Below are 23,599 nucleotides of genomic sequence, written 5' to 3'. Positions count from 1 at the left end.
GCACTGGGGGGGGTCTGAATGAACAAAGAACTCCAAACAAACTTCAGTACAGCCAGACCCTCACTATCGTACCTGCCTCCCCTAGAGAGGGCCCCAGGCAACACTCAGAAGAACATGGTTTCACTTTCCATTCCCCCAGCCTCTCTCAAACCATACCCCTCTGCAACCCTGCTAGCAAGAGATGAGAAACCCTTACAAGACTTTATGAATGCATTCATAAAAGTTGTATGCACACTTTCATTTGGAGTGCTTGAACATTGTAATATGATCAGTATAGATTGTGAATATACATTTTTACATGATGAATTTCTATATATCAATTACTGTGCAGCCTACAAGAACCAATTACCATTGTATCTATTTAAGGGCCTCAAGTAAAAATGCAGGGATAGAACAAGTTAACAAATTAAACAAATAATCACCTTCAGTAGCTGGATAGGTGCTTCCTACCTCTGTTCCATACAGTAGTTATGTGGAGTTTTTAAGAACACTGGCAGTGATGCTGAGTGAGAAGAGGATGTCCCAGCATAATTGCCTTCCCATCCATATAATTCTACTGAATTTTTGAGATTGTTTCCTTCTGCACTATCCAGCTGTGGAGAATACAGAGGTATATAGAACAAATATCTTTTGCAGCAGAGATTCCGCTTTAATTAGATATATTTACCCAAATAATATGAACCACATCACTAATCAGATTATAGTGGGCAAGTTATGCTCTCATTTATTTGTGAAAGCAACAAGATTGCATTGGTATAAAGAAAAGCAAAATTTGATCCATTATCTTCAAAAGTGTTTAATCACTGGGTGAGAAATGCACCAAATTCTCATTTGTTTTCCCTGATGAAATCCACAAACAAAAATTTAAGAAGCTCCATATTTAGATTTTTTAATTCTTTTTGAAAGAGACAAAAGATTGAACTTGTAAACAATTATTTAACATTAAAAATAAATGTAGCAAACAAGTTAGAAGTGTTAAAGAAACACTGAAAAAGGCACAAACATTAGAAAGTGGCTTCCTTGAAGCCTTGATCAGTATAGCATTTCCGGGTTTTAGTGCCCAGTAATGGATAAAATTAGAGACCTTCTAGTAATTCCATGTACTACTGACCAGACCAACTAGCAAGTCCATGTACTACTGACTGGACCAATATAAGTACAAATAAGCATAACTCTGTACAGTATTTTTACTTTCCAATGTGGTAGCTTTGTAAAGATGCTGTCTTGTAGGTGAACACAGTCATTCTGGTTTTGCCACAACTGAAGATAACGTGTTATCTATCTCTGGTCCAGCCGATTCGGGATTACAAAATAGGTGGCTAATGAGCCAGTATGGCTAAATGAACAAAGCTAAAAACACTAGTGCCCAAACCCACATACAACTTAACATAGCTGAATTTATAAAAGTCAACCCTCTCAACAACATGTAAACTTCATGATCAGGCTTGATGCTTTCCTGTCACTTCCTCAGCTCTCCTCTCCTGTTTAAGCTTAATGTCCTAGTATTTAGTCTTATTGCTATTTCTATTTGATAGGCCAGAGCCAACTCCTTTCACATAGGCACTGTTATAACTATTTAAGTCACTGTAGTTTGTCACCTTAGGCATTGCTTCCTCCTCAGCTGAGCTCTGAAACTAAATGGCCACTAAAGCCATTTTTAGCAATGAATCATACTTAGGCTCTGTGGCAATAGACAACATTTACAAAGGCTTTGAACTGGTTATCTACATCAGAGTTGAAGGGGCTGATGCAGCTATAAATGGCAGATCTAAGGTTGAAGGTAGAGCTGTAGAAACGGAACAGCTGGCCAAGAGAGCTCACCTGATGTCCCTTTGATGGCACAGTTCAGACAGATGGGTCACTGGGGATCAAGTTTTGGCAACTAGTTATTTTAGTGGACACAATTTTGATCAACGTGGAAACTCCAGTCAATAGTGCACGGGGACAGCCTTGTTGTTGATTGAGACAGTAACGACGTAATGACTTTGGCAATAAACTATTCTTTAAGTTATGAAGTTGGAAGCCCTGCCTATTCTGGAGGTAACAGTGACTATGTAAAGGAGCCATGTTATGGCAGTTATGAAGTAAAGCATATGGCTTTAGAGTGGAGCGTCTTAAAATTCCAATAATTCAGCAGACGTGTTAAATACAGTATTCCTTGATGACCAGTTAAAAGCAACACCTGTTACAGGTTGTAACATGGGTCCCAATTCTAAAGGGGTTCCTAATATGCTCTGTATGTGCTTTGTATTCACCAAAACCCAGCAGCAAATTATCTGTAAATTGCAGATTACAGAAATACTTTAATATAGACTGTAAATGGCCAATTCATAGAGAAACATGCACTACTCTGTTGGCCAGTGCTTGCTGAGGGCAAGTGAAAGTGGACTGGCACAAGTTTCCTATACAGTAATGGAAACTTTGTTGTAGAAGCTTCCTATCTCTTGTACTTGGTGACAAATCCAACCAAATGCTAATGGTGAGAACCACAAGAGGAAGGGGTGTTCAGATACTACAGGGATAATAGGAGACAGGACAGTACCTTTGCTTTGACATGATCCTTTGCCTAAATTGCCATGAGCTTAGCTCTAGTTTGACATTTTCTGACTTGCCCAAGTCTAAATGCCATAGCAAGTCTATGCTATAGGATACAGTATGCTAGATGAAAGGACCAAATCAACGTAGATAAAATGTCAATAACTTTTTTTAATGCTGGTCTTTTTTAAACTATATGCACCTCGGGCCCAAAATTATCTTCAGATTCACTGGTGTAACCCTTGAAACAACTCTGAATTTACACTAGCGTAAGAGAGAACTATTTTCCCTACCCCCATTTCCCGAAGGATTCATGCACACAGATTAAATGAAGTGTCTTCAAATGCATTAATGATTAATGCAACACCAAAATAAAGAGGTCAACTGGAATCATTTTTGAAGAACAATTGTTATAACGTCTTAAGTTTATTCTCTCTTTCAGGGACAAAAACCCCATTTGCCATGCTCAGTGTTCCAGTTTGGCAGGCTGATTACTAAAGCATATATTAAGAACCAACATACTTATCTGTTCATAAATACAAGACTACAAAATATGTTTTAGGGCATTATCTAACCCTTGAAGATGCAACTCCCCGAGTTCCTATTCCAGACAGAACATCAGAGCAACTTTCAGTGATGTCCCTCAAGAAGATGGAAGCAGGGGCTAGTGAAATCTGGGGCCAGATCTCCAGTAAGACTGCAATGGCCAAGTAAAGTTACCAGAATACAGACAGAGCATGAAACACTGCAGAAGTTTTGGAAACTTTATTCTGCAATTTTAGAATAGTGCTAGACCTACAGTCCTTACTCAAGTAAGACTCACTGAATTCAACATGAGCTTTACTTAAGTAAATATAGCAGGACTGGGCCCTTATATAGTAGGGATGTTAAAGGTTAAACAATTAGCCGGTAAGCATTAGGCTGACCGTTAACTGGACCTTAACCGTTAACCCCAGCACGACGCCAGCCCCGGCCAGTAGGCCCCCTGTCCCTGGAGTGACCTCGGTTAACCAAACAATATAATTTTAATCATTTAACCGGTTAACTTTTTAAACTGATATTTACATCCCTATTATATACCAGTGATCTGGTCCCAAGCATTCCTTGCCGCTTCTAGTGCCTCAGATCAGAAAGCTGGTCCAGCATTCGCTCCACAGCGGAAGCCCAAAAGGCAGCTTTCTCCCGGCCCAGAAATCAAACTCAAAAAAGTAAAAACACCCCTATTTACACAGTTGCTATTCAGCCTGACAGATGCTGTCAGCCAGCATGGAAAGTTTGCTCCCTTCTCCAATTTTTCAGCATATGTGATCTTTCAAGAACAGTGTGGCAGACTCTGCTCTCAATTATACCAGTGTAAGTAAACAGTAACTCTATTGAAGGCACTCAAGCCTTGTCTACAAGTTGCACATGTTTAAAAATCAGATTACCTAAATCTGTTTTGGAACCAGTGCACTTTTAAAGCTAGTTTATGCGTCAGGATAAAAATCTATCCACATAAGCCAGGTTTAAATTAAAATGAGAGAGAGTGTCCATACAGGAGTTAACAGTAACTAAAATCCATTTAAAACCAAACCAAAAAACACTTTCAGTTGTTTGACACAGCTTTGTGTTTAGATGGGCCCTCTTTGGAGTTTAATGGTCAATAAAATTAATCCAGAGATACACTCATGTAAACAGCAGAATCCAGCCAAGTGTTTTTACTTTAATTGGTTTTCTGCCTACCAAGATCATCAATTTCAGCTGTGTTAGGAGCCAGCATGTATGCAGTTAGTAATACTGCCCTACTAACCTTTTCTCTACACCATACAACTTATAAACTTTGAAGTAGTGTAATGTTTGGATTACAGTTTTGTCACTTTAAAGAATGAGGATGGAGTGATAGTTTTTGCATTTCAAACACCTTTGATAATAACCCATAGGCAGTAAGTTCAATTTAGATCTGCACTCATTGGACTTGGCTAGCCAGCTATCCAAACTGTCCTCGTTAGACTTATACGAGCAGCATCAGGCAGTTTTCCAGACCTTGTTGAGAACATTGACCACTTCTTCATAAATAACAAACACAATTGCTACATCCAAACAGACTCGGCCAAGACGGGGAACTGTTCCTTTGTAAAATCTGTAGGTAGGAGAATTATAAATAAGAAAATGCTTCACAGAAGGAACATATTTTTAGTTTTTGGAATACAAATTCAGATGATTTGAACAATGAAGTTTCCTATACAGCTATAAATTATTTCACAAAGTCAATTTCAAGGGCAAGTTGAACTTTTACAGTTTTGCAAATAGGTTCTAATAAAGTATTCCTAAAACAAGTTGCCTACAGTAAGATTATATCAGATTTATAAACTGGCAATGAAAAAACCCTGTTAGATCAGTCCCATCTGTTGGCAAATAGGCAGTAGTTCTTATAGAAGATCAACAGCGTAAACTGTTCCAGAAGCATGTATGGAGAGGAGTGAAAGTTATCAAATACGCTTCCATCTTCTTTTCCTCTGTGACCAGTCTGCATGTGACTGACAGTCATTTGGGGCAGGGCAGGGCAAGGCAAGGTACAGTAGTTGTAAATGGCATATGCTAGTTCTAGACTGCACTAAAAGTGAACCCATGAAGACAGACACCAAAACAGTACTAAGATAATATCAATAAATGCCATTCTAGCAAAGAGGTGTAGGCTGGGCTAAGTAGTGTTACCCATCAAAATATGGAAAACAATAGTTTCACTGAAATATTGCCATTATAATATCCCCACATATATCGACAATAGTTGAATCCACTTACGCTAATGAGCCCTCCTTTTTGAGGATCTGATAGGCACAATCTAGTGTATTTTTATATTTATGGGCTTCCAGGCCCTGAAATGAAAAATATAAGTGAAATGAGTTGAGTGATTAGAGATCTCAGCTTTTAGCGAATTCTAGTATGAATTGTAATTAAGAAATGGCTTTTTGGAAAGATGTCATCACCTCCCCACCCTTCAATCAGAATCCCAAAATTGTCTCAGTACCATCTGCTAAAATTATATGAACAGTGGAAAAAACACGGGAGGCCCGAAGAGAAAAGTGCAGGATTTCCACAAAATTCTACCTGCCACTTTGGATTAGTTTCTCTGTGAAAAAAATCCCAGTCACAAATTTTGAAAGTTTTATGCCTAGTTTTCATTTTTAAAGACAAATCCAATGATGTACCATCATTAATACACCTTTTCTTTACAAATGGAAATTAAGCTTTTAAAACATCAGCAGAAACCAAGCAAATCCAAGGATTTCTTCACAAAAATGTGGCTCCCTTTAGGGTAGTTGTGACGCGTGGTACCTGACACAGCCACTAGCAGAGCACTATGTTAGATCTGAAGTCAAATGCAAACTTTGTTAGGTGTTTGTTCAGTGCGTAGCACAATGGGGTACTGGTCCACAACTACAGTAATAATAATCCTCAAGAGTCACAGTAACCCAGATAAACTAGCTGTAAAGGAGCAGCGTATGGGGTTCTTATTGCCTTCTTAAATGAAAGAAGAGAGCTCTGCTAACTAAGTGTCCTGAGAGTGGAGAGACCGTTCGTTTCTGTAGTGATTTTTACCTGCATCCTGGTTTTGATGACATCTAATGGAGTATTGCCAAAGACACTGGCTGCACCTGCAGTAGCACCAAATGCAGCTGTAATAAATGGATTCACCTTTCTGTGGGGATTATCACCTGATCAAGCACATATAGGAGATAAAGCAATTAGACCATATACCTCAACTAAATTATTTCTGAAAGCATTAGCATTTGTACTTAAATTTAGAATATATAAATATTCTCATATTCAATTAAGTGGTCAACAAAACAGTAGGAAGTATTGATCAAACTTTTATAACACTGCCATTTAAGCAAGTTTAAAAAATTAAATAAGATCTATCTACTTCTCACAATACAATTCAATTGCGAGCCTGACTCATTTTACCTAGATACCAATTGCGAAGGGAAGTCATCACAAAGAAACGGATAGCCTGGTTTGAACCTTGTTTGAGGACAGTTGCTGTCAGCCCCTGATATGTTCCACGTAAGCCTGTAAAAGATTACATAATTTTCATTTTATATATACACATTTTAAAAAAGTGAGTGAAAATTAGACATCCAGAATGAACCTGCCAGTCTACTGAAACACTGGATAATTCACTGGAACAAACCGTGATCTCTCTCAAACACATTTATCTTATACTATTAGGCTCAAGTAGAACAAAGGATGTTTATGGTTCCCACATTAAGTTATGCCGAGATAAAAACCACAATAGTTTTTGCTACATGATTATACCTTGTTCCCGAACAATCTCCCGGACACCTTGGAAAAACCCTCTGTACTTTGGATTTAAAGAGGACTGATCATGAATGAACTTCACCTGTAACAATTTAAAACAAACTTTAAGCACAACATTGTCTGATGACTATTATCCTCTAGTCCATCATTTAATATGAATAAGGGCCATTTTATTAGGTTTTGCAATACTGCCAACTTCACGATTCATGGAAAAAACCCTCCCCTGCCTTTTAAACAAAAAAATTTCATAACTATGTAAGTTTGCACAGTAAAGTGATAATACTCTGGTCTAGTTGCCCTAAAACAGATGAAAATAGTACAAGCTAAAATGTGGCAGGCCATTTTAAAAACACAATGAGGAAAGAGCGATAGACTTTTTTAGCTGACAGAAAGAAGTTTCCAAGAAGTAGATGTTATAGCCTATGAATATTAACATTCTGCCCACCTTTACAGTTTCCATTGGACAGACTACTAGGACAGCTTCTGCAACACCAGCTCCAAGGCCACAAAGTAAACTCCTTTTGTTGTCTAATTTCCCATTTGAATCCTTTGCAATATTGCTGAGGAACTCAAACATTCCAAATCTGCAAGGAACAGAAGACTTTTGTTTTCTCCACCACAGATTTCCTCAATCTTACCCTGTGTGATTTGGTGTGTTTCCCTTAATATTACTGAAGTAATAACTATGACAAACAAGTCAAAAGGAGACTGTGTGCTATCATAAAAGCCTTTTTCAAATGATAAAGCTCAGTAAAGCACCAGCTAAGAAATGCAAACAGAAATACAGAATGAAACAATATCACAAGTAAAAAATGTCATCTTATTCTTACCAGCAGCATTCAATAAGATAATGAAGTTGACATTTTGCAGCGATCACTATCTGACCCTGGAATGTTTAATCCAGTGCATACCACACTATATTCCCCTTTCGAATTGTGTAACAGTCAAACTGAAGTTGTGTCTTCCCCCTCGCCCCCCAAAGATGTTTGCATGGCCTAAAAATCTGCTTAAAGTTTCAATACAGAACATTATTTTTCAAGACCAACAGTGCAAGGCAAGTAAGATATGGATGGAGCTCAAGAGAACAGTACTGAGCACACCACAGTCCTTTAGAAATGGGGGGAGGGGGCAATGGTGGAAAATGATATAGTTACAAATAAGATGAAGGAAAAAAAAAAAAAGCAGAAAGCAAAAACCAGTCTCATTTAGCACCGAGATCTATAGATGAAAAATCACGCTATAAAATTGATAAAAACCCATCAATGAAGTCCTTCCACAAATCTGACATTTTTATTATATTTATGAATAATAGAGATCATCTTACCTGACAGCAGATTTTGGAATAGAGCCATACAACAAAGAACTTAGGCCCCTGTACAGACCCTTGACACCATGCTCCTGAATGGTTAGCCTCACACAGTGACCTGCAAGACAATTTCCAACTTTTACTTTACAAATGAATCACACAGCTTTGCCTGCCAGGCTAATAGTCTACTAGAAACTTTGTTTGATATTTTAAATGCACACAAATGTGAGTTATCCTCTTACCAATGCTTCTATAACGAGGGGGATTTGCTCTTTCATCCAATTGTAACTGTGTTTTTACATATTCTGTGGGAAAGGTGATACAGACTTCAATACCTCCAGCAATGCCACCTGCACAGAACAGAGAGATTGAAATGTTATGCTGTTATTTTATAGAAACAAAAAGTAAGCAACACACAAATTGTGCCATACTGCACTGTGCCAATCAACATTGCAAATTATCCTATTAACAGTTTTGGCAACAATGCAATAAAGTACAGCAACACAGCAGAAACATTTCAAAACCAGAAGACACCCAGAAAAAATTACTGGCTCAGCCCGTAACTATTACAAACCAAGCAGCCAAGACAAAAGGGAAGAGGATCAAAGAATTCCACTGAGACAATGAGAAATAATTCCTAAATTACACATGCAATACACCAACAATCCAAAAACAAAAAGCTTGGTTACTTATAGTGAAGATTAAGTGCAGTTAGAGAGGAGAGATTCCATTAAAGATCAAAATGACTAAAATATTAACTATGGAAATCACAAGGATGGTGGTATAATTTTAGCTTAACACCCAGATCACATATACACACAGATCATTAAACAAACCAATAAACATGACATAAAAACCAATAGACACACTAATACAAATCCAACAGCCACACATCTTGATTTTAGTGGGAGTTGGATCAGGTGATTTTCACTTTAGACTTCAGCTGGAGTTGTGGGTACTCAGCATTTGTGAAAATCCAGCCCAATATTTTAGATACCCATTTTTGGAAATCTCGTTCCCCCCCGTTGACTCTTCCTAATATCCAGTTGAAGGTTTTATTATTCTTGGGACCATATCTATAAAAACTTTAAGAGGTCCCCTTTCTCTCTTCACCCACAGAATCCTTCTTAGAGTAATATATTACTCAGCAACAATTAACCAAAGAATATTTCATCTCAGGTTTCTGCTTATTTCAAAATAACCTTTTAGAAGCCCTCACTGGAATGAGAAATCACTTTTCAGGATCTCCATACAGCCTCATCCTTCTCCCACTGAAGTTAAAGGAAGGATTCCAGTTGACTTTAATGCTAAAAGTATCAGGCACCTAGTCCTTATATAGCACACGTGCTAACCATGCTTTTGAAGAGATCAGTCCTGATTTTTAAGCTAACTTACCATTTTTACCCCCATTACATTAATCCAGAAACCCCTCCAAGTCATAATATTTCACTGTACTTCGAGGATGTGTGTTTCCAGCTTTCAAGTGATGGATATGACTGCAAATCAGTTTTGTTTTTTTTGTTGTTTTTTTTTAACACTTGATTCTCCACTGCCTTGAACTTATGCAATCATTTACCCCAGTGCAAAATAGCTGTAAAAACTCCACTAAAGCAAAACAGTAGAGTTTTACATGCACTTTGAATATGCACGAGTGATTAAACAAGGTGCAAAGCAGTGGAGAATACAGCCCTTACTTGGGTCCCTAAATGTGAGTTTTTGAAAGTCTGGCCTTCAGTCCCAGGGACTGACAACTTCTTGCAGAAGGGAGGATGAAGGAAACTCATATGGCTCCACACACCCCAAAAATCTCTCTGCACAGCACAGCCCCCTCCTTGCAACCATTCCCTACCCCTTGGGGGGAAGCTCACTCTATGTCATTAAAGGAAATGAACACAAAAAGAAGTGAGACTCAGCAGCCAGGTCAGCACCACCGTCTTTGGGGTGAGGCTAGAGCATCAAGGAGCTAGGGGCAACAGCAGTGACATCTTCCATGACTGTCCCAGTACAGGGTAAATTACAGCTGTCATGATCCAGCCGAAACCCCCTTTCACCTCCAACCAAACCACTCCAGCCCCACTGAGACCTGTCCCCCCCACCTCCAACAGGCCCCCCCTCACCCAGCCCCACTGAGACCTGTCCCCCTCCCACCTCCAACAGGCCCCCCCTCGCCCAGCCCCACTGAGACCTGTCCCCCTCCCACCTCCAACAGGCCCCCCCTCGCCCAGCCCCACTGAGACCTGTCCCCCTCCCACCTCCAACAGGCCCTCCCTCGCCCAGCCCCACTGAGACCTGTCCCCCCCACCTCCAACAGGCCCTCCCTCGCCCAGCCCCACTGAGACCTGTCCCCCCCCACCTCCAACAGGCCCTCCCTCGCCCAGCCCCACTGAGACCTGTCCCCCCCCACCTCCAACAGGCCCTCCCTCGCCCAGCCCCACTGAGACCTGTCCCCCCCCACCTCCAACAGGCCCTCCCTCGCCCAGCCCCACTGACACTAGGCCCTCCCTCGCCCAGCCCCCCTTGGCCTCCCACACACCAACAGCCCCACTGAAGCCGAGCACTCCCGCCCCTCGCAGCCGCCCCTCCCACCAGCGCCCGCTGCCACGCCCACCCACCCCCCGCATCACCGCCCCCTCCCACCAGCGCGCGCTGCCACGCCCACCCACCCCCCGCATCACCGCCCCCAGCCCCGCCCCCACAGCTGGGCCCCGGGAAAGCCGCGGCCGGGGCGGGCGACACACACGGCGACACTCCCGGCGCCCGTGGCAGTGGAGGTGCGGTGCGGGCGGGCGCTCAGGGAGTCTGAATTCCCCCGCCCTCGCGGCCCTATCCTTGTGGGGCGGGCGGGAAGCGGCTCCGGCTCCTCCTCACTCTCCACGCGGGCCTGGCCGGGGAGGCTCCTTACCGGCCAGGATCGCCTTGCCCGGGTGGGTGAGCTCGGTTCCTGCGGCGGCAGCCACGGCCCGAGGAACCGCTGGCTGAGCGGACATGCAGGCGGCTCTGTCTGCGCCCTCCCGCATCGCAATTCAATCGCGCCCCCGCCGCTGTTCTGCCCGCCAATGCGGGACCGAGCTGGGCTGCCCCCATCCGCCGCGCTCTTTGCGTATTCATGAGACCTTATGAATATTCATGAGTGGTGCCGCGGGGCGGGCTCAGCCTGGGGGCCGCTGATTGGCTGCGGGGATAGTGCGGCTCTGGGATTGGCTGGCTGTGGGTGAGGCGAGGGGGGCGGGGCGGACACATGCTGCAGGCTCTGTGCATTGAGTTCTGTGCATTGAGGTCTGCAGGCTCTGTGCATTGGGGGGGATGCTGCAGCCAAGGCCCAGTGTATTGAGGGGGATGGGATCTGGGAAGGGGGCCTCATCAGGTGACATGGCTCACAATAATGCCTCATAGGACAAGGGATAATGGGCTGAATTTCCAGCAAGGGAGAGGTAGGTTAAATGGAGAGAAAACCTAACCCTAAGGATAGTTAAATACCAAAACAGGGAAGTTGTGGAAGCCCCATCCTTAGAGGTTTTAAGAGCAGGTGAGACAAACATTGGTCAGGCATGGCCGGGTATAGTAATGTTGCCTCAGCACGAGGGGGTGGACTAGATGACCTCTTGAGTAGAGCCCTGCGCAGATACAAAATGTATATACCTATACAAAGCGGAGATCTGCGGCGCTGCAGGGCTCTACCAGGAGCTGCAGCCGTGAAGCCAGCAGCATGTTGGGCTGCTGCTCGCAGGAGCCAGCACCCAGCCTGGGCATCTCCTCTGGCATGGCTGTACTGCCCCCCCAACCCTGCCCACTGGTGCAGGCACCAGGCTAACAGGCAACCGTCCCGTGTCACGCGAGCGTTGGTGAGCGGCTCCCAGACAGGTGTCCCTTTCATGTAGCAGAGTGTGTCTCCTGTCCGGGAGCGTGCGAGCCGCTTGCACACACTAGTGTGATCAGGGACAGTTGCTGGTGAGCCTGGTGCCTGCCCCAGTGGGCAGGGCTGGGGGCGGAACAGCCATGCTGGGGGAGCTGCCGGGGCTGGGCGCTGGCTCTTGCAACCAGCGGCCCGACATGCTGCTGCTTTCGCCCCTGCGGTTCCTGGTAGAGCCCTGCAGCTCCATGGGTATCTGCTTTATATCCGTGGATATCAGCATCCTCGGATATAAATTTTGTATCCATGCAGGGCTCTACTCTTGAGGTCCCTGCCAGCCCTACATCTCTATGATTCTATCTGATGTTATTACATACCTTCTTTTTATTTAATTTTTAAAAATTATTAAAATCAGAAAAATTTGAAAGATCACATTTCTTTTTCCCTTTATGCTGTTCAGTTGCTTATTTTCATGTGTTTATTATTACATTTCATTCAAATAGGGAACCTTGACTGCTCAGTTTCTCTTTCTGGTTCTCATGGACTAACATGAGATGGTGTTTGGGTTCACAATAGCCTGGGAATGTTAAAAATTGTTCTGATTATTAAGAATAAAATTATTCTCATTGTTTTTAACTTTAAAAAATCCTCTCCATCCATAGTAAGTTTAATTAAAACTTGTGTTAACCATAATTTAAGTTAGGGAATAAAATTATTTGATAATGTTTCTTTAGGGGTTCACTGAGACGTTTTAAAAATGAAGAGGCAGTTTAAGATACATTAACCAATAACAGGATATGTGTAGGCTTGATATTTACAAATAAATATGTTTTACAAGCAAAATATTTTGAGAGTATTTCCTTTTGGACTTGAGTTCAAAGTTTTATGTTTTCCCTCCTCCAGTTGATGGCATTAACACAGGGTAAGGATGAAAACTGCAAGAGAAATATAGAACACTTATTTCAGGTAAAGAGATTCACCAGTTCTTTCCATAACAGATAATAAGCAAAGGCCCAATCCTGCAAAATGCTGAGTGCCCTTAACTCTGAGAAGCAGGAGCAGGCCCTAGATTGTCAGAGCAAAAGTTCCAGATCCAAAAGAAAGATAATGGGATACCACTGGATCACACTAAAATATTTTGGGGTGGACTTTACAATCTGGGATGACTGAGATATGGATTTAGGTCTTTGTGCACAGTTCAGCTCTCTGGGTGATCTGGAATATTTCCCCAGTTTTTGACTCTTTCAGCTCCAGCTTCTGTCTCCTTCCAAGTTTCACATCTCTCTTTCCTGTCCTTTCTTCTCCCTTCTTTCCATCTCTTAAATACCAGATCCTTCTCCTCTCAGTAATCTATAGCTAAATGGTATTTACGGAGCACTGATTGCCATAGTATCGAGACTAATCCTTTTTTCAGTTCAGCTCCATCTTTTCTTGTCTCTGGCTCCTGATCTCCTTTTGCCCCCTGAAAGGAAAAAAAAAAATAATTGCCTGTTTAAAAACAAAATAGTGTTCATAAAATATTGTTGAAAGTCTAATGTTTTTTAAAGTATTTAATTGGTTACAATTTAGACAGTCATTTAAACCTCTTGTTACTAGGTTTCAGTACAAGGTAGATGATAATTCCTTTAGTTAGTTAGCTAGATTTAAAAATAATAAAGCCCCTTATCCCAGGCTGCAGGCTCCCTAGCATAATTAATTGTAACAATAAGTACAAGTGCATTAAGTCTCTGCGTGATAGATAGATGCTCATGTGCTGGAAGGGAAAGGATTATTATTCTCCAGCCATGTGCCTCTTCCAGAACCCCGCCCCTGTTGCCAAGGTGAAGTGTTGCCTTGTTCCCATAGGAACGGGTTTGTGTATATTCCAGGCTGTTTCTGAGTCTGCTCCTGGAATATTCAGTCTCAGGGGGAAAACATGCTTCACTGTTGCAGCGACTGAGGCTGAAGTCACAATCTGGAGTGACTCTACCGGTTAAGGGAAGCCAAGATCTTAGAACTTGGCCAGCTTTTGCCATAAGCAACAATCAGGCCAGTAGCCAGACAGCAAAAGTAGGTGTGCAGTTTGAGGGGACAGATTGGTGTGGGTGTGTTTGGCGGCATAGACTGATGTATGTCTGTATTTGTTGGGGAGCGATGGGAGGGGTGGATTTGAAGGGAGGGATTGATGTGTTGTGTGTCCTTAGGGGAGGGATTGTGGGGAAACGCTCGGATGAAAGCACAAAATCTCGTTTTCAGCACAAGGGTGTGTTATAATATGTTTATATCTTGTACCAAATTCATGCATTTTATCATGACCTCTTGGCATCACCATTTCCATAAGTAACAAAAATTACCATAGTTGGCCTTCGTTTTTCTTTTCTTTTCTTCTGTCCTTCCTTCCATTTTTTCCTTCCCTTGTACCTCTTGGTGTATTTTCTCCTCCATGTTTTTCGGTCTGTTTTCCCTTAGCCTAATGTTTCTGCTTAATTCTCTTTAAAATGTTCAGCTCAACTCACCTCTACGCCTGTTCCTACATCTCTTCTTTCTCTTCAAAAGACGTTTTTCTGATTTTGCCTTCTTCTCTTTTTTTTATTTTCCCTATTTGTCCCTTGAGTAATTTCACGCTCCTTTTCCCATGTTTTCTTTCTCTTTTTCCCTATGTTATCTCTCACCTTCTTCTATATTCCTTTTCAGTGTCTCTACCTACTCCTCCCTACACTACAAGCCCCATCTCTCCCTTTATTCAATCCCTCAGATTTCCATGAGCCAGGATTTTGCTTTATGTGGTTTGGCTGCCAGTGCCTTCCCTCTCCCTCATCATCCTCCAAGCTTACCCAAAGTCTGGTCCACGTGAAGTCTTCACCTACTTCATTCAGGGGCTACTACTTACCCAGTTTCCATCCTATCCTCCCTGACCTGAAGGCAGATTGTTTTGCTATCTGTGCCCCAATGACCTGATGCAATATTATCCCATTTTCAGGTTCTCCATCCTAAGAGCTAAGCTGCTGCTTCACTTTCAGGATCTTTCAGAAAGACAATGGCCAAACTGTTGCAAGCTCCTCCCAAGTTCCTCCTCCCAGAGTGGCATATTGCAAACAAGACACAGTATGCCAGTGCAGAGAGTCAGAGATCTAGGTCAGAGCGACTTGTAGCTGAGAGCCAGAGGCTGGTGGATGAAATCGAAAAAACAACTCAGAAAACCCAAAGCGACGTTAACAAGAAAATAGGTGATCGTGTGGGCTTTGTTATTTTATTGGAATGATTAAGGGAGACTCACAAAAGCAGGAGATATTAAATAGTAGCAAGTTTTAATGGCTTATTTCTCTTTCCCTTAGAAAAATGGGGATGCATTTCCAAATCCTTTTAAAAATACTTTGTAATGGATTTTATATTTTTATAACCAAACAGTTTCAGGCATCTGTTAGATATAAGGAGACAAATTCAGTCCTGGTGTAATATTTACTAGTTGTTAAGGCAAGAGCCTGGACTGAGTAAACAAAGAAAAAAAAACATATCTTGGCTCCCACTGGGTCATACATTACATTGTCCCACCTTGGAAATGGTGTAGCTCCACCATGTTCCATGGGGAATTCAGAGAGATTGTGCATCAGGGAGCCAGGAGTAAGGTGGATGCAGTTGTGATTTGCCCTTGAGAATCCTCTTTTTTACCCATGTATCTCTGCAAAGGCCAGTTACAATCTGACCCTTTGAAAGCATTATTATTTTTATTACAATAGTACCTTGAGGCACCCAGTGTGGCCAAAGCTTCATTGTACACTGTACATAGATGTAGTAAGAGGCAGACCCTACTCCAACGAGCTTACAGTCTAATGAGATAAGACAGACAAAGGAAGTATCATGATCATCACCTTCATTTCACAAATAAAGAGCTTAGCCACAGAGAAATCAAGCAAGTTGCCCAAGGTCACACAGGAAGCCTGTGGCAGAGGCAGGAATTGAACCACATCTCCTGGCTCATAGTACAGTGCCTTAGCAAAACCATTGCAGTACATCAGCATACAGAACTATGTGCACAGCACTTTCTGTGGCTCAAGTCCTTTTCTGCCCAGGGCTAAGGCTGGGCCATGAGGCTCTGTAGAAAAAGCTGGGCTTTTATTTATAATTAATTTGAAATCTTTCTTCATTCCGCAGAACAGAGACTTGATGAAATAAAATTCTGGAAGCAAGAATTAGACGACAAACTAGAACAGATTGTTAATGAGACAGAGGTGCTGTTGACTTTTAAGACAAGGCTAGAGAAAGCATTGGAGAGCTGTAAAGAGCCACTATTCATTGCTCAAGAGTGTCTTTTGAACAGGTAAGAGTAATAGCAAAACAACAACAACAATAATAATAATTAAGGGGGTAAAAAAATGAATTACTAAGCTGTTAAAAAACTAAAAACCTGACCGTGTTATGGATAAATGATATGTCTGGGTCTGGGATGTATGACGTGTAAGGCCCAATCCTGCAAAGTGCGGAGCCCCTGCAACGCCTGCTAAAGATGGAGTTTCTAAAAGGGGGTATATGGGAAATAGGTACTGAGCTCCCATTGACATCCGATGGGAGTTGGGAACTTTGCTCTTAAAGATGTTTTTAGAAATCCCAGCCAAAGTCAGCAGGATTTGCAGGTGCTCAGCACTTTGCAGATTTAGGCTCTTCATAAGAGAGACAGACACACACAGAGAAGGAAATGCTTTGTACCCTGCGCTCCAGCAGGGGAGATCTGGGTTGGATTCGCATTCCCAGCCTCCATCTCCCATATGGCTCTAGGCAGCAGGAGCTGGGAGTACTATGGAGACAGTGCTTCCAGGCCTTTGTAGGGAAAATAAGGGAAATCCAAGAGCATCCGATTGGGCTGAGAGGAGAGCAGCGCTGATAGGTTTCAAGTGCACTGCAGTCTTCCTCCTCTGGAAGGATGGTGACAATGAAGCGGGTCATCAAGTTTCAGGCTGTAAAGTGGATGAAACTTGAGGAATTCTAGGACTTTGATAGCAGACATGGAGGACTGCCCTCAGAGCTCAGGTCCTGACGGATTCTCAACAGTGCTGAGCACCCACAGCTCCCATCGGCCTCTGTGGGAATTAAAGCTGCTCAGCACCTCTCAAGATGAGGCCCTAAATAAACAAGTATGTAAGAAACATGATCAAAGTGAACAAGTCACAGAACCCCGTCCTTTTTGTGCTTGACTGCGACTAAGCGTGTGAAGAAAGGCTGCAGACCCAAGCCCATTTGTCATGTGTTCTGAGCAGAACTCTTTGCTTAATTCATCTTAAAAAAAACAAGCCAGGAAAGAGAAAAGCAGCATTATTCCTGACCCTGCAAATGAAGGGCCTGATTCTCTTCTTGGTTGCCTTCCTGATTTACGCTAACGTACACCAGAGGAGAATCAGGTCCTAGGAGTGGAAAGGTGGCTATTTCCAATCAGTTATAACAAGAACAAGGGCTTTGGGTCTCCAGAGCTGCAATACTCAAATGGTCGACACAGAGTGATGGCTCTCTCCTCTTTCTCTTAGGCAAAGGCGAGTTGGGATTGACTTGGTCCATGACGAAGTGGAGCGGGAACTGATAAAGGAAGTTGAAGTGCTCCAAGGGGTTATGGCTTTGCTTGAGCGCACACTAGAACAAACCAATGAGCAAATTAGGTATCAAGAGGTCAACAGAGGAACAAACCACCAGATAGATCAGATTGGGGAGTGCTTCTGGAGAGGTTGTAGGATGGCTAGTGTCAAATCCTCAGAGGTGCTAAGCAGCTGCTGAAATCTGAGGGGAGTTGCAGGAGTTAGTACTTCTCAGGGCCTAGACCATGCCATTCGATTTTTACCAGTACTGATTTCAGTGGAGAGTTCTGTTTAGACACTGCCGGCACAATATGCCCCAGCATCCATTGATTCCAGTCTGGCCCCAGTCTGGTCCCACACCAGTGAAGCCAGCGGGAGTTTTACCATTGACTTCAATGGCAACAGCATGCCCTAGATTTTTACAACTTGTAACTCACAGTATTGCCTATTATGATAATAACATTCATATTTTCTTATTTACCTGATCCTGCCATCAAGCTGCATGGATGTCAGTGGGATTTTTGAGTGCCAGTGGATGGCAGAATTTGGCCCTTTAGTGGTGGTTTACCTCCATTCAAAAGAGAAGGGGATAAGTATTTTGTTAGGTTTCAGATTAAGAGAGTCTAATTGTTTTCCCCCGAGGTTAAACCGTTCAGCTAAATACAATCTGGAGATGGATCTGAAAGACAAGTTCACCGCCTTGACAATTGATAACTATTGTTCCAACTTGACAAATAATACACCTGATATAAGATATGCCAGAAATGTACTGACGGTTGAAGGAAAGTAAGTGGTTATTTCCCTAGCTACACATCCAGTAGTTATACAGACATAATATAAACTGTCCCTATAATACAAGGCCTAACATACCCACTCCAGTTTATAATAAGGTTATCTGTCTGTCTGCCTGTCTATCTTAGGGATTTATACTGCGGCCCATCACCATAGTATCAGAGCTTTTCATCTAAAATCAATACTAATAACAAAGTTCCTAATGGACCATTGTTCTGTTGAATGGATCTGGTGCTAATTGTTTATGAAAGCAAAACTTCATGGCACTGGAAACACACAATGGATTTACTAATCTAACTTCCAGTTCCACCTCATAATGATTGAAGAAGGTGGTCCAGTAGGTTGGTCATTGGAGTAGGATTCAAGAGATCTAGGTTCAATTTCTGGCTCTGTTATTAATCTGCTGTATGACCTTGGCAAGTTGCTTCCTCTGTTTCCCCACCCAACTTTTGTCTATTTAACTCTTAAGCTAAAGTCTTTTACTATGTGTATGTACAATGCCTAGCACCATTGAGCCTTATGTTGATTATGGCTAATAATTATAATGATGCTTAATAATGATGAACATAATAATAAGCAAAAAGAAAAGGAGTACTTGTGGCACCTTAGAGACTAACAAATTTATTTGAGCATAAGCTTTCATGAGCTACAGAGCTGTAGCTCACGAAAGCTTATACTCAAATACATTTGTTAGTCTCTAAAGTGCCACAAGTACTCCTTTTCTTTTTGCGGATACAGACTAACACGGCTGCTACTCTGAAACCTATAATAATAAGCAATAATAATACTGCTTCTTTCATATTAATAGAGATCTGCTGTCATTAATGCATTTATGAATACACAAAGAGGGCTGAAGATACATAAAGAGACTTTTTTATTTTATTATAGTTCTGTGAGCCCTGAAGACTGGGTAGATTTCTCGAATGTAAATGTTGAAAAGGCTGACAAGCAGAGGAACAACTCTTTGATGCTCAGGGCCTTGATTGACCGAATCTTATCCCAGACAGCAAGTGACATGCGCAAGCAGTGCGAGACGGTGAACATTGCTTTTAAGAACAGGGTGAAGGAGACAAAAGATGCAAAGAATAAACTGGAGATCCACCTTGCTAAGGTAAACACTAGAGCAGGGGAGGGCAAACTATGCCGGATCCGGCCCGTCAGGGCTTTCAGTCCAGCCCGCAGGATTGCCAGCCCTGTAGCACAGCAGGGCTAAGGCAGGCTCCCTGCCTGCCCTGGCCCGCACTGCTCCCGGAAGCAGCCAGCACCATGTCCCTGCGGCCCCTGGGGGTGGGGTGGGGGATCAGAAGGCTACATGCGCTGCCCTCGCCTACAGGCGGGAAACCGCGGCCAATGGGAGCTTCGGGATGGTACCCGCAGGTGAGGGCAGCACACGACGGAGCCACCTGCCCCACCCCACCCCCAGGAGCCACTGCCGGACATGTCAGCCACTTTCAGGAGCAATGCAGGGCCAGGGCCGGTAGGGAGCCTGCCTTAGCCTTGCTGCGTGCTGCTGCCACCCCGGAACCGCTCAAGGTAAGCAACGCTGGGCCGGAGCTGCACCCCTAACTCGTCCTGTACCTTGCATCCCAGCCCCCTGCCCTGAGCCCCCTCCTGCACTCTGCACCCCCGCCTGCACTCCCAACCCTCTGCCCTGAGCCCCCTCCTGCACACCGCGCCCCCTCCCGCACCCCACACCCCCTCCCACACCCCAACCCCCTGCCCCAGCCCTACATTCATGGCCCACCCAGATGTGACCCTTCAGGTCAAAAAGTTTGCCCACCCCTGCACTAGAGGACAGTCAGCAGAGAAAATAGGACCGGGACATCAGCCAGTTATATTGATCCAATGCCTTGAGCTATTGTGCCTTAAGAATTCTGACTTTGCAGTTCTAAGCTGGACAAAGCCCAGTGCTTTTTCTTTTTTTATAGCTAAAGTACTATTAGCTTTTCCATTCCCAGTTATACAAATCCTCATGACTGCATGTATTACAAGGCACATGAAAGCTTGGAGACTCTTGATGATAACACAGTGTTACATATTAGGTAGTAGCCATTCAGAGGCAGCTATGGTCTAGTGGCCGTTTCTGGACCTGGGAATCAGATGACGCTTGCTGTATGACCTTGGACAAGTGATTTAAGCCCAAATTTTCAAAAGTGGCCTCTAATTATGGATTCTTCAGTGTTTGGGTGCCCAACCTACGACCTCTGGAGTGAAATCCTGGTCAGTTGAACTCAACAAGAGTTTTGCGACTGACTTCGATGGTGCCAGGATTTCACCCCTGAGTTTTAGAGATGCTCTACAACATAGGTGTCCACAATTCAAATGGATTTCAGCTTGAGTTGTGAATGCTTTGTACCTCTGAAAATCAGGCCCTAAGTATCTCAAATTGGACACCCAAAAATTGCGTGTTCGAGACCACTTTTGAAAATCTTTGCCCTAATCCTTCGCTCCCCATTGTGCTGCAGTTATCCCATCAGTAAAATGGGGGTAATAATCCTTGCTCACCTCTGTACTTTGAGATCCACATATGAAGTAACGCCTTAGAATTGCAAATTATCATTATTAAAGAGGATGTCAAGTTTTCAAGTGGCACCGTGCAGTACTTCCCTTTGTTGATTTATTAAGGTGATGGATGAGATTACATCCCAGGAAAAGAACATGGTGGCCTTAAAGAAAGCTATAATCGATAAAGAAGGACCTGCCAAGGTTGCTCACACACGTTTGGAGACGAGGACCCATCGTCCCAATGTGGAGCTGTGTCGTGATATGGTGCAATACAGGCTGATCAGTGAGGTTCAGGAGATCACAAACAATATTCAGAGGTAAGTGAAATGGTGAAACAACAAGAAGTCAGTGGTGTTGGTCACTGGGCAAATGTAACCAGACAAAGAAGTAATAACTACAGACACGCACAGACATACTTGTTCGCACACAGTTACCACGCACGTTTTCAATATTCCGTATACCTATTTTTCTAGATATGATGGTAGAGTAACAGAACCCTTTTAAAGGGTATGTCTACACAGCAAAAACTATGCATTGCCTAGTCTACATGAATTAATTTGAATCCAGCTAGTGAGGGTAATAACAGTTGTGAAGACAGCGCAGCATGGGTAGTACAAGCCCAGCCCAGGCCCTGGCTACATATTTGTCTCACTAGCCTGCTCTGAAGCTTGTGCTATGCTCTCTTCATTGCAGTCATTACCTGTGTTATTTGGATTCAAACTAGCTTGGGTAGGCTAGCCTGCGCACAGCTTAGCTGTGTAGACATACCCTTAGTGCCATGTTGTTTTCCCTGAGAGAGTTATGGATATTACTGTGTTTTTTCCACTCGTTAGATCTTTAAATTATTAAAAAGAAGATGTGATGGGAATGCCTGGAGCATCCCAGCCCCGGCTTTGCCGTTATTGTCAAGAAAAAAATTGTACTTTGTACATTGGTTTGTTGTCCTTTAATTATACCATTTCCCATCCGCTTCCACTTGAGGAGAGCGAATGGGGCTGTTTGATGTTGTGGCTTAACAACCTTCTTCAAATCATTTTAATTGGGAGAGTCAGTTCTGCAAAATTGTCAGTACCCAGCATGTTCCCAATCAAATGGTGTTGTTTACAAAGGGAGGGAGGTTGCGCCTCTTGGATCGTATGTGGAAGAGACCCTTAGCCAATGGACTTATCCCCTCCCACATGGCATTGTCTCCCAGTCTCTGTGGAGTGCTCTTGGCTGATCTGATGATATATCTGGTGGAAGGGCTGGCAGGCCAGGGGCAGGGTTGTTATGGGGGTTTGGGGATTAGCGGCATCCCCCTGTACCCAACACAGTTTATAAGGAAAAGGTAATGGAGCCAGAAGCCATATAATCTTGCCATTTGATACCCCTTTTTAAGAGGGAGAGGGGAAGGGCTCCTGGACAACTATGGCCAGGAGGAGTCCCTGATAGCATGGCTCCGAAAGAGCTGCATTGCTGGAGAGCAAAGCGGGACAGAGAGGCCCAAACACCTGGAGGCACAGAAGCTCCTTGTAGGAGGCCACAGGACCTGCAGGGTGTGGGGGCATCTGTCCTGCATGGATGGGCCATCCCCCCAGTGGAACAATGTGGGGAGAAACCATAAGGGGATCTTCACAGAGATTTCCTCCTGCCACATCCCATCCTGTTGGGAGGAAGTGATGCCGCTCAATAGCAAGAAGGTACATGTAGTCAAAACCAACGTCGCTCTTTGTTTCACCCCTAGACTAAAGGACACATTGGCACAAGCTGAGGTGGAGCTGAAAGGTCTGAGCCGTCGACAGCTTTCACTGGAGGAGGAGATCCAGGTCAAGGAGAACACACTGTACATCGACGAAGTGCTGTGCATGCAGATGAGGGAGTCCATTTCCATTAACAACTTCTGAAGCCCTGGTGTCGGATACAGCATTCCCCCACACTGGGCCAGATTCTGCTGGGAGATACAGCAGGGCAAAGACGGAGTAACCCCCCTGAACATTAACCTAGCGCCTCTGTGTTTACACTAGTGTGTCTCAGAGCAGAACCTGGCCTAGGTGTGTGAATTAATTAAAACAGACCTAAATGCCTCCTTCCCAGCTGCCTGTGTCTCAGAAAGTCTATTGTAAGCTTTCCAGTAGACATTAAAGTTATGGAACAACAAGAAAAAATCCTTCATTCCAGCCACTTAGCGTATCTTGGGTGCTGTCAGTGTCACTGTTTTTCATTGACAGATTTTTGTAACTACATAAGCTCGAACAGATATTCCTACACAAAGTCACTGGTTATGTTAGAGAGACAGGAAGACAGCAACCGTGCTAGTTAGGGCCAGCTGTGGTGATGTGTACACCTGTCCACTGACAACTGGATGGAGAATGTACTTCAACCAAACGTAAGATAACTGCTGGCAGAAGCAGTGCTGGCTAATGGATAGGGCACTAGACTTGGACTCAGGAGACCTCCCTTCTATTTCTGGTTCTGTCAATGGCCTGATGGGTGACCTTGGGTTAGTCACATCCCCACTCTGGGCTTAAGTTTCCCCATCTCTAAAATGGGAATAACAATCTCCTTTGTAAAGCACACTGAGCTCTACTGATGAAAAGCATTATATAAGAGCTAGCTATTATTGTAAATGTGACTGTCCTGGCAGAATAATATTCTCTTCTTCCTTCGGTGCCATTGCAAAGACAAGACAAAATAACAAAGACGAGACACTGTGGGCCATCTGCGAAAGCCAGAATTTTAATACGTGGGCCTCTAAAATTTCTCACTGCTTGTTACAGTTCTAGTGGGCTTTCC

The 23,599-nt window shown here is 43.4% G+C and overlaps 2 protein-coding genes across 9 annotated transcripts; one reads left to right on the top strand and one right to left on the bottom strand.

Annotated features, from left to right (window-relative positions):
- Nucleotides 1-875: 875 nt before the first annotated feature.
- Nucleotides 876-11,243, bottom strand: LOC119844670 (tricarboxylate transport protein, mitochondrial-like). 3 transcript variants are annotated; one of them, XM_043499377.1, is made up of 10 exons: nt 9,835-10,212; nt 9,536-9,636; nt 8,383-8,490; nt 8,159-8,258; nt 7,280-7,418; nt 6,832-6,916; nt 6,481-6,585; nt 6,115-6,230; nt 5,317-5,390; nt 876-4,654 (listed from the first exon to the last, which is right to left on the bottom strand). In XM_043499377.1, the coding sequence occupies exons 5-10, from the start codon at nt 7,409-7,411 to the stop codon at nt 4,540-4,542; spliced, it is 627 nt and encodes a 208-aa protein (XP_043355312.1). In that variant the 5' UTR covers nt 7,412-7,418; nt 8,159-8,258; nt 8,383-8,490; nt 9,536-9,636; nt 9,835-10,212; the 3' UTR covers nt 876-4,539. The 3 variants fall into 3 exon arrangements, with proteins under 3 accessions (XP_043355312.1, XP_038231761.1, XP_038231762.1); XM_038375833.2 differs by lacking the exons at nt 9,536-9,636; nt 9,835-10,212 and adding an exon at nt 11,043-11,243; XM_038375834.2 differs by having other exon boundaries at nt 9,536-10,212.
- Nucleotides 10,828-23,574, top strand: TEKT1 (tektin 1). Of its 6 annotated transcripts, none has more exons than XM_038375823.2 (9): nt 10,828-10,911; nt 12,894-12,956; nt 14,950-15,196; nt 16,122-16,287; nt 17,486-17,614; nt 18,173-18,316; nt 19,211-19,433; nt 20,948-21,144; nt 22,551-23,556. In XM_038375823.2, exons 3-9 carry the CDS (start codon nt 15,007-15,009, stop codon nt 22,708-22,710), a joined length of 1,209 nt encoding a protein of 402 aa, XP_038231751.1. In that variant the 5' UTR covers nt 10,828-10,911; nt 12,894-12,956; nt 14,950-15,006; the 3' UTR covers nt 22,711-23,556. The 6 variants fall into 6 exon arrangements, with proteins under 6 accessions (XP_038231751.1, XP_038231756.1, XP_038231752.1 ...); XM_038375824.2 differs by lacking the exon at nt 10,828-10,911 and adding an exon at nt 10,948-11,064; XM_038375828.2 differs by lacking the exon at nt 12,894-12,956 and having other exon boundaries at nt 10,893-10,911.
- The last annotated feature ends 25 nt before the right edge of the window (nt 23,575-23,599 follow it).

The sequence above is a fragment of the Dermochelys coriacea genome, chromosome 17 (genome assembly GCF_009764565.3).
Source record: "Dermochelys coriacea isolate rDerCor1 chromosome 17, rDerCor1.pri.v4, whole genome shotgun sequence".
NCBI classification, from domain to species: domain Eukaryota; kingdom Metazoa; phylum Chordata; order Testudines; family Dermochelyidae; genus Dermochelys; species Dermochelys coriacea.
The sequence above is the reverse complement of the archived record's forward strand: the minus strand, read 5'-3'. Positions and strand labels throughout refer to the sequence as shown.